The sequence below is a fragment of the Bacillus rossius genome, chromosome 8 (genome assembly GCF_032445375.1).
Source record: "Bacillus rossius redtenbacheri isolate Brsri chromosome 8, Brsri_v3, whole genome shotgun sequence".
Lineage (NCBI taxonomy): Eukaryota > Metazoa > Arthropoda > Insecta > Phasmatodea > Bacillidae > Bacillus > Bacillus rossius.
Window position 1 is genome coordinate 4,931,140 of NC_086336.1, and position 11,068 is coordinate 4,942,207.

Sequence of the window (11,068 nt, forward strand, 5' to 3'; positions counted from 1 at the left end):
TTTTTAACTGAATTAAAAAAAGTACGTTCTCAATTCGTCTATATATATGTTCGGAGATAACTACTTTGTTTATGAATCTATTTTAATGATTTTTTTTTTTGCGTTGGGTTCAATATATCTAAAAGGTGGTCCCATTTTAATTTCATTGGTATTGAACACTTGACTTCAAAGATACACCAGGCAACTCCTCAAAATCAAATAAGTAATGAATAGTAATTAAAGTATTGTTAGGTTTATGACAAGCTCAAAACAAGGACGTGCTGGACTGGACTGGACTGGACTAGACTGGACTGGACTGGACTGGACTGGAATTGGACCGGGAAGGTTAACGACAAACAGCAAGAAAGTGTAGACTGAGTTATTATGAATATTACGTCAAAACTATAGGTATGTACCTTACTTTAGAACTATGTAGAACCACGTCTGAATTCTTAGCAAAACAAAACAGCATTAATACGGTGAATTGATTTATTGTGTGTGACTGTGCAATTTTTAAATGTATGTTATGAGTAAAAGGGATGATTTGATATTATATGTCAATGACAGGACGAAGCTAGACTTCGCAATCGTATCAATTCTGACAATGCTCTATGGTCGTGTAGCCTACTCAACAATTTTTTAAATTCTAAATCAGACAATACAATTTCTTCCAAGGTTTTCACACGACTGAGAGTTACGTGCAGCTAGCGGGCGTCCTGGCAATAAATTATAACTGCGGTCTACCGGGTAAAAATTAAATTAATAAGGTGGTGGCTGCCTCTAGCAAACGAAAACAATATGTCGGATCCAAGATGGCGGCCTCTAGCAGAAGAATACAAGATGGCGGGAAAGACGTCATACTTGCTGATGTTATATCTACCTTGACATTAGTGGCGGGAGGTCAGTCTCCGACGGTGGTCTCTGTGGAGGAAGGATACATAGCCATTTATTTTGCTCTCACTGAGTTCAAACCAAGGACGCCATGAAGTTAGTGCGTTTTTAAATTAAAATGTTATTTAAATTAAATTTAAATCATATTTTTAAAATATTACATTTTTACTTCATTTTTTCCGATAGTAATTATGGAATTCCAAGATGGTGGATGTAACATAATTTCAAAATGAAGAAAGTTTTTTTATTAAAATTTTATTAATTAATGGTTTTATTAATTTTAAAAAGTTCTTAAATTTTCTGTTAAGATTTAAGGATTTTCAAGATGGCGGACGTAACGAAAAGTACAACGATTAAGGTTGTTCAAGGGAGTCGGACATATCATTAAAGGCAGTGTTATGTAAGCTATTAGTCATATATATGTTACAAGAATGTTTTTAGTGCATGTTAAATTATATTTCGAAACCAATATTACTTTTATTAATTTTTTTATTTAAAGTTTTATGTCGTAAATACATTCAGACATATCGATGTAATTTTAATTTTTTTAAGTAATGTTTGAATATAGGTTTATTGTAAATATTTTCTATATTATTCTCTGAAATTTTAATTAGGTTAGAGCTTTAAGATTTTTTTCTATGCAATTAAGCATTATGGTCATTTGAACAGGAAAAAAAGATGGTTGCAGTTTCCTTATAAAATGAAATTAGTATAGGGATATTATGTATTCATATTACCAGAGGATATAGCCTATTCTGTTCACTTTACGCTGCTATATGGTTTGTGTTTATACGATGGAAAATACAGCTGTGGTGTATGAACACATGGAGACGCGTGTCGCTCTCGCGCGAGGAACCGACTTCCCAGCGCGACCCGCGTCTCCGCGTGACCGTACGCTGGCGCTCGAGGTGTCATTTTTGGGAACTACGTCCAGGAGCTCCCACCAGCCGCGCCGCGCCCCCGCGCGCTCCAAGAAACTACTTTCGCGCGCATTTTGTGTTTTTGATGACTTTCGTGAAGTGCATATTTCAGTCGTTGAAAATATTCTTCCGTGAGCCATGCCGAAGTCTAAACCACCTCCGAGCCGCTCTCACAAAAAGAGCAAGAAAGCAAAGATCAAAAGAAACTTTTGGCTGGAGAAAAAAGCCAAGGATAACGAATCTGGAAAACATCCAAGAAATATGAGGTAAGTCATATACTTATTTTCTCATGTAAATAAGTTAATAAAATCCGATTCTCGTAGCCTATACTTTAAGGGAAACAACTTACTTCGTTGATTGAACATTATTTGTCTAAGGCTTAATCTTTTTCGTTTTTAAGTAATTGTAAGATGATAGGAGTATATAAATAACTGAGTTAATTACAACGTAACTTAAAATATATATTTAATTATTAAGTAGGCTATAACTTCTTGTATCGCGAGACATATCTCACTTTGTTTACTGCTTATAAGTAATGTTATTATGATTTCTTTAGATAATCATCACATAGTTCGCTCTGTTATAATAACGGAAGTTTATACAATCATTATTTGGTGCGATGTTCCCAATTATTTTTTTTCAAGTGTATGAATTCCTATTTTAACACGCCTTTTTTAGCTTCAACTGTATGTTTGTGAGCTTGTTTGTTTGTAACCGACTCTTTTAGACTCGATTTTGACCCACTTTGAACGGACAGATTTAATTGAAACTTTGTACACTTATCAAGAACCGGTGACAGTATATTAATTTGATAAGTTTATGTCATTTTCCTGATTAGGATCGTCAGAATTAAATAATTTCCTCACTTATCCTCTGCGTGAGAGCAAATACTTATTACTACTTTTACCATATGAGTCTCAGTTGATTCGTTGGTCGAGCGAGCTAAGGCGCCATGCTTAGTCAAGAAAGTATTCCGGCCTTCACGGGCATGGGATCAAATCCAGTCCGGGGCCGTAGAAAATAATTTTTTTTTTTCTCACTGCGAATTTGATCTTTAGTTCCAAGCGAATTGTACAACTGTCCGCCCTCGGCTGAAGATTTACTATACAAACTTTATCAGTATTACTTTAGAATTTAACACCTCAAATTTTATTATGTTGGAGAAGAATTTTACATCCGTGCAACCTTTGCCAGAGATTTGCTATACTAATTACGAGAACTTAAGAAAATTTCAATTTTTAACATTCACTCGAATTAAAAATTGAAAACTAAATATACTTTAAAAAACTAATAACCACGATTTTAAAGCACATCAAACTAAATGTGGAAAAAAGAATTCTTAATATAACAGCCTAATCTGTAAATAATAATGAACGAAAAATACTAGTATTATTGCGAAAAACCGTGGGGCGATGGGGCGCTTTGTGCCATATTTTTCGTATATCGAGCAACCAATGTTTATTTTTTTAATCTTAATCGATTGAGTGGGAACAAAGTTATTATGATAGGAATCACACAAATATATACACAAACGTACTACATTGAAGAAACATTACAAATAACGAATAATGAATATATTCTGAGAATTATTTTATTGTTACATAAAGAGAAACATAATCTAAAAAAAAATGAGACAATAATGAGCATAACAATAGGAATTCTAAAAAAAAAATCAGAGCAGTGGTAAACAATATCAATAAATTTGAAAAAAGGCATTAATTAATAGGCGCAAAAATATATAATTTGCTACCGCAAAATATCAAGAAATATTAAAAACTTATCTTTATTTAACGGAACACTTAAGAAAGTCCTGTCAGAGCATCCTTCCTACTCTCTAAAGGAATTTATTGATCTATTTGAGGAAAAGAACTCAAACCTATGCTAAAAAGAGTACAAAAAATTAAAAAAATGAGTGAAAAAGGGGAGTATTGAATTTCTATGTCGGTACAAGTTATACTTTAAGTGACCTTAAATTAAGTTAATGCCATTCTATGTAATCAGTAATACCTTTTTTAAGTGTAATGTACTTAGTTTTGTATTGTACTCTTACAGTATTGTATTGTATGTATATATGGATATATATCAGTATATGTATATATGGATATATATCAGTATATTTAATGACCCTGAGATTGATTAAATCTGGTATTCGGTACATTATCACTTAATTACCTGTTTTGTGCGATATATATAGCAAACACTAACATATTCACGTTTACTATAGATTTTCAGCAGGATGTAACCAAAAATTATAATTTAATTGTTTTCAGTGATGGTTCAGAGCGGAATAAAACTTCTGAGACGTGTTCGTCAAGTGAAGTCGTCAGGACGCCTATTCCTGGATCTCCTGAACTGTAAGTACTATGCAATGCAAACATCAGTTTTATGTATTTATATACTTATGACTTCAATAAAAAAGTTTTAGACTTCCCATTCTGAAATTAGGGAGGAGCAACTGCCGCGACCACTCTCCCCCTCCACCCTTGGCAGACTAAATTACATTCCTGTGTTTGGTTTATACTTTCTTTGCAATAACTTATTCAAAAAGCGCGCGATTTTTAGGAATGGTTGCGCACGGAAGAAGGAAACCCACGCGACCTTGACCGCATGTAACTCCAGACACAGTTGATAGCATTGCAGTGTTGCCAACATTTATTTTGCTCTCTGGCACATCTGACGTTGACATCCGCAGGCCTCAGTGCTGTATGTGGTTGGAAGACTCTTGCACGCATGAAGGCAAGTTTCGCCGTTAAACTTTTGCGAACTAACTTCGGTAAAATATATTTTTGTGAATGTTGGATTATTAAAGTTACTCACTGCAGTTACCTGATTCTCTATCGTGAGTTCCAAAAAATTATTTCTTGTCTATGGCTCTAGCAGCTCAAATAGTACCAGCCTTTAACTATTATCTACTTTTCGCATGTGGAAAACGTAACGGAAGTTGCCGTTGGCCGGCAGTTTTTTCGGAGATCTCCTGCTTTCCCTGCTATTCTCATCCCGTCACTTCTCCATTGGGGCTTCATTTCGTATTACTTGTATTACTATGTAATTTGCAAATTTGTTAGTCCGTGAGCTTGTGTTGTTTTGACGAACATCTTTTGACATAATTGATTGCTGTCACTGGATTTTAGAAGGCAAAATTCTCTATAGACTAACTATGAAGTGCCATCTCTTACAAGTTCGTCAATACTTGCTTAGTCTTAATGTTTTACAAGTATATCGTCTTTATGTTTTTCCCTCAGATCAATCGCCGAAGAGATTCCCATAGAACCACTCCAACCAGAACACAATGTTGTTGACGAGGGAGACCGTGAAACAACAAACAAAGGATTCGGTATTTTAGATTGGCCATCTGAAGAATCAGAAAGTGAACTACCGGATTTGGTAGTTGAGAAGGACCCTCCACTTAAACCTGTGACTGATTGTATATCAGGAAACCGATGTGTTGATATCGGCCACGTTTTTAAACAAATGGAATCCATAAAACTACACAAAAATGAATGTACGATGGGAAGGTACACGATTCATTCAGAAAAACGCTCTGGATTTTTTTCAACTTGGAGATTTGTTTGTGAAACTTGTAACCAAGTTCAAGACGTGTCTTCTCACAAAGACGACTTTGCAGAAGACATCAATAATGCCGCTGTTTGGGGTGCTGTTTCTATTGGAATTGGGTACAGCCAATTAGAGGAAATGTTTTCCATCATGGATATCCCCGTCATGTCATGCGAAAAGTTCCAGAAACACGAAAGTACCATTCAACAGGTATGATTAGCGTGTAAAGGTCTTATGAATATTTTGATTACAGGTTTCTGAAAGTATGGCTGCATAGAAACGGTGGATGTCAATGCCGGCCATGTCGATGCTAATCTGAAATATATTTGGCTTACCTTGTAAGGTCCCTGATGGTAATATGGCCATGTTGGTAATATGGCCATTTGGCTGCCATTGACTTAGTTCGCGCGGATACCGATAGAATGTGCTGGCATGTTCTTCGGAACACCATTGTCGAGAGCTCACAGAGTTTCCGAGTCCGGGCAGCACGCACACCACCTGGGAGACGCCATTTTCATGGGTTTTTGCTGCGAGCAGAGAACTCTTCTTATTTTACTCCGGTAAGTTTATATTTTATTTTAATAGTGTACTACTAGATATTGTCAGAAATTTGATGTCTCAGTGCGTAGATTTCTATGCTTATTTAAATGTATTTTAAAAAGATTTATTACCTTCAACCATTTAAAAACTATAATCGACTTTTTGAAATGTCACCCAGGTTGTTAATATGGCCAACCATGTGGCCATATTAGCTGCAGTTGGCCATATTAGCAACATTTTGTGAATGAAATGGTTTATACATACTGTATGGCCCCTCGTAGGTAAATTGTTATTAGTGTATGTGATTTTATTATTTATTACGAGTTTATTTATAACTGTAATTAATATATACCTTTACAGAGACAAGTAATAAAAATTACAGAAAAATGTGTACCTCACACAGGATACCTACCTAAAATGACAACTTAAAAAAACTCCTTAGATGCCATCACTGGGTATATTTAAATTGTTTTTGTCTGGTGCATTTTTGCGGGAAAATATTTATTAAAGTGCACAATGGAAAATATATTTTTAAGAATAATATGTAAAAATGTAATGAAGTGAAAATATCATGAAACTTTTTTTGCAGGAAAATATTTATTGAAAGAGCATACTGGATATTATATTTTCAATAATTCTATATAAAAATTAATTAAATTACATAAAAAAAATCCCGATACATTAATTATGGCGCCAAAAATAATAACTTATAATTAAATTGTAACTAATGTTAATTCTTTGTTTTTTGTTTCAGAAATGAATCCCTTCAATCCACAAAAGAAGCGGGGTAGTTGGACACAAGATGGACTCAGCAAGGCAGTAGATGCTGTAAGACTTGGCAACCTATCTGTTAATGCAGCAAGTAAAAGGTATGTCGTGCCTAGGCGAACCCTTCGCCGTTATCTTTCCAATAACCAAGATGTTAAATCAAAATTGGGTTGTAAGGCCACACTCAAAACTGAGGAAGAGAGGGAACTTAGCAGGAGAATAATTCGTCTAGCAAATGTTGGTTATCCACTCACATCAAAGATGCTCAAGTTAAATGTTTTTAAATACTGCCGTGAAAATGGGATAACTCACCGGTTCACTAAAGAAACTGCAGGTCGCTACTGGTTGAATAGCTTTTTGGCCAGAAATCCTGAAATTAGCAAACGAAAAGCTCAAAGGCTAAATCCTGCCCGAGCTCAAAAGCTTAACAAATTCATAGTTGGAGACCATTTTGAAAAATTACAGAATGTCCTTGCTGAGAACAAGTTTTTAAACTTCCCTGAAAAAATATTCAACATGGATGAGAAGGGTTGTAGGTTACAACTGCACAAAGATCCAGAGGTTTTGGCGAAAAAGGGGTCAAAGCGCGTCCACATTGTTGCAAAGGAACGTGGCGAGAGTGTTACTGTTGTAGCCTGTGGTAATGCTACTGGAAATGTCATTCCCCCAATGATCCTATTCCCTGGATTAAGAAAAAATCCAGCTTGGGAAAAAAATTTACCTACAGGTTCAACAACAATAATGACTCGAAAAGGTAGCATGACAACCGAATCTTTTGTGTCCTTCCTGAATCACTTCTCTAGGTTCAAGCCAAGTGGGCCTTGTCTTCTGATTTTTGATGGGGCTAAGTCACATTTAGACTACAGCATATGTGAAGTTGCAGAACAGAATGAAATTATTTTGTACTGTCTTCCGTCAAACACGACTCATGAGTTACAGCCTTTAGACAAAGGTTGTTTCCGAAGTTTTGAGATTTTTTGGGATCAGCACACACTCCTTTATTTTAATATGCACAAAGAACAGCAAGACATTTCTAAATTGAACTTTGCTGATGTTTTTACACCAACATGGGAAAAGTCCATGACACAAGCAAACATGAAAAGTGGATTTAAGGCTACTGGCATTTTCCCCTTCAATCCGTTCGTGATTCCAGAAGAGGCCTTTGCACCCAGCATAGCTACTGAGCTTCCACCACCTAACACAAAAATGGCAGACGAAACTGTAACCGCTTATGCGTTGCAGGAACAACATAATTCCAATGACGACCATTCATTGGCAGGTCCGTCTGGTCTACAGACAAATGTTAGCCAGCTTGGTTCTAGACACAGCACCAGTTCATCATCTGATTCAGATATCACAGGAGACTTGGCACAACCTTCAAGTTCTTCAGATTACTCTGATAGTTTGCATATTCCCGAAAGTACTGCAAATCTGTCCAGGCGTGGTTCCATTGGAGAAATGCTACCTACACCAAAGAAAAAACGGAAAACCACACGGGTTATGAAACCTGCTATAAACAACAGGGGTGTTGTACTGAATAAATCTTTATTTGAAGATAACAAGGATGTAAAGTTAGATAGCAGCAAGAACAGTGGAAACAGCAAAAAATATAATACAAAGTCTGTTCGCCAGATAACTGCTTCAAAGAAGTCTGAGAGTTGGTACTGTGCAATTTGTTGCAATGATGAAGTGAAGGATATGAGACTGTGCGGAGTTTGTGAAATATATGTCCATGAAGAATGTGTTGGCCTCACCAAAGATGACAAAGAGTTTTTTATTTGCCCGAAATGTTTATTATAGTGTAAATATTTTGAAAGAGACCAATATGTTACTTGTTAATATCATATTTTATCTACAATCAGACTTTCATTATCAAAAAATAATAAAACTGTATTTTTATATGTTTTAAAAAATATATTTGCTGTTTATTCTTATGTATGTATAAGTAAATATTAGTAAATATTCATCAGAAATACAATTTATTTATGATTTGTGCTAATAAATCTTAATTTTCAGCTTCCTATAAATCATTGGCCATATTAACATCACATGCTTTTAATATGGCCCAAATACATGTATTTATTATTTTGCAGTTATTTTATAATGACATGTATTAAAAAATGTTTTGTTAATGGTTTTTGACAAGAAAAACCCTAGATATTATGTCCATCAAACACTTTTGGGGATTTCCCGAAAACTAGATAAAATAAAATTAAACAAAGCTTAACATGGCCATATTACCATCAGTGACCTTATGACGTCGGTTTCGATGTCTAACAGTGTCGATGGACTAACTGTGCGGCCGAGAAGTAAATTATTTTAACTTTAACCAACAAGTTATTGAAAGTCATCGACACGGCATCGACAAGCCAACGACAATGTTATGCCATGTGACACTACAGTATGCTGTAATTGGTTCTCTTTTTCGCGCCACAGCAATCTTATAAATACAATATCATTAACTAACACTTTCAGACGGTGTTGCCAACAATCGAAAGCTCAAAGATACGAGCAGAGCAATGACAATTCCATTGTAACTCTGCCGCCGACAACCCACCGACAAACGTATGACGTCATTTTATATCGACGATACGCCGTCTCTGTGTACCTGGGACTTTAGAGGGTTTAAGAGGGTTTCTTTAAAACTATGTTTTTTCTTGTTAATTGGGTTTTATTATTAGCATTCTCAAAGGTTTTAGGACATAAATATTTTTTCCAGATATTTTTTTAAGTAATATTATTACAGCATACTCCTGCTGTTTTATATATAAACCATTTAGGAACCAGATGTACGGTAATTTTCACATCGATAATTACACGAAATAGTTTTAGTGCTCTATGTGTTCCTTGACTTCAGTAGTACCTACAACTGTTTATATATATATAAATCTTCATGACTGTACCTTACAACATGTACACATACGATAAAGCTAAACATAAAATGACAAGCAAATTATATTTATAATTGGCCTGCAAGTCGCATCTCGATTTAAATTCAATACTTAAATATTATCAAGGCTAATTATATCATTATAATTTTTCCCCCGCATACTCTGAATACATCATTTTATTTTTGATAAAGTTACTCAATTAGTCATTAGCATAAATTCATAATGATAATTCTATTGTAAGAACCAGTTTAAAATAACATATTATATTTTTAAAAAAAGGCAGTCTTAGCGTTGCAACTATATGCAGCGGGTGCATCATTTGGAAAAAAATTTATTGTAATAAATAGAAATTTAGAACAACACTTTGATGATATCTTTTTCAGGCATGGGAAAACCATCTTACATCTAAACTGAAAGAAGCAGGCCAGCAAGAAAAGAAAATTGCTGAACAAAAAGGACATTATCTAAATGGCATCCCCTATGTAACAGTGTTGGGTGATGGAGGATGGGGAAAGCGAACGTATGGACATGGATATAATTCCTCTACAGGAGTTGTAAGCACCAATTTGTTATCACATTACTTGTTACAGGTTTTTAAACTGTTTCAAGTAAAATATTTTTCCATATTTTTAATAACTTTTTAAAAATTTTTACTTGTACTATTGAGGATTATACTTTTCAGTTATATTAATAAAATTATTACAAATGCTTATTTATTTTTAAGCAAGTAAATTATGATTTTTAACAACTGTTTTACTGCTCACAAAAAATAATTCTTATATTTTTCAGGCAGTAATTGTTGGCCAAGAAACAAACAAAATTCTATATCTTGGGGTCAAAAACAAATACTGCAGCATTTGCTCCATATCAAGTTCCAAAAAAAAGTGATACCAGATCACATATGTTTCAAGAACCATACAGGTCCTTCAACAGCTATGGAAAAAGACCTTATCTGTGAAGGATTTAACCAAAGTATACCAATGCATGGTTTAATTTATAAGAACTATGTAGGTGATGGGGATGCTGCAGTGTTAGCAGCGATTCAACAGAAGTGTGACTATGGTCGGTACGTCACGAAAATTGAATGTGCCAACCATGCAACAAGGGCATTTTGCGAGAATATCCTCAAGCTTTCGTCAAACAAAGCTTATGATCTGGAAGCACGGAAACTCCTCAGTAAAGTTGATGGAAATGCAAGGATTTCTCGAACAGAGAGGTTGGTCAAAGGTGTGCGGACTGCAATAAAAGAGGCATCAAAGAACAGAGGAAAAGAAGCTGTGGATATTCTTAGAGCAGATCTACGAAATGCACCTGACCACGTTTTTGGATCGCATGCCAGATGCAGATCTAATTATTGTAACAGAAAAGATTCTGAAGAGGAAAATTTACTTCAAAAATTGGAAGGTGCTGGTTTGCTTAAACCTATTCGAGATTGCATAGCAAGACTTGAGAAGAAAGCTGATAAACTCATCAGCAACAGCACCACAAATGCTGCAGAACGGTAAGTAGAAATGAACATACTTT

The 11,068-nt window shown here is 35.0% G+C and overlaps 2 protein-coding genes across 2 annotated transcripts; both read left to right on the plus strand.

The window, feature by feature from the left end:
* The first annotated feature begins 1,477 nt into the window (after window positions 1-1,477).
* On the plus strand, window positions 1,478-5,478 carry LOC134535251 (uncharacterized). The gene is made up of 4 exons (XM_063374323.1): window positions 1,478-2,056; window positions 4,061-4,144; window positions 5,033-5,292; window positions 5,471-5,478. Exons 1-4 carry the CDS (start codon window positions 1,929-1,931, stop codon window positions 5,476-5,478), a joined length of 480 nt encoding a protein of 159 aa, XP_063230393.1. The 5' UTR covers window positions 1,478-1,928.
* Window positions 5,479-5,696: 218 nt separating this feature from the next.
* On the plus strand, window positions 5,697-8,629 carry LOC134535505 (tigger transposable element-derived protein 1-like). Its single transcript, XM_063374645.1, has 2 exons — window positions 5,697-5,905; window positions 6,640-8,629. Exon 2 carries the CDS (start codon window positions 6,642-6,644, stop codon window positions 8,451-8,453), a length of 1,812 nt encoding a protein of 603 aa, XP_063230715.1. The 5' UTR covers window positions 5,697-5,905; window positions 6,640-6,641; the 3' UTR covers window positions 8,454-8,629.
* Window positions 8,630-11,068: the final 2,439 nt, after the last annotated feature.

What these genes read in the sequence shown, in the direction of transcription:
- LOC134535251 (XM_063374323.1), top strand. Translation starts at nt 1,929, where the DNA reads ATGCCGAAGTCTAAACCACCTCCGAGCCGCTCTCACAAAAAGAGCAAG. An exon ending in AAACATCCAAGAAATATGAG is followed by an intron (nt 2,057 to 4,060) that starts GTAAGTCATATA and finishes AATTGTTTTCAG; the next exon opens with TGATGGTTCAGAGCGGAATA. An exon ending in ATTCCTGGATCTCCTGAACT is followed by an intron (nt 4,145 to 5,032) that starts GTAAGTACTATG and finishes TTTTTCCCTCAG; the next exon opens with ATCAATCGCCGAAGAGATTC.
- LOC134535505 (XM_063374645.1), top strand. Translation starts at nt 6,642, where the DNA reads ATGAATCCCTTCAATCCACAAAAGAAGCGGGGTAGTTGGACACAAGAT.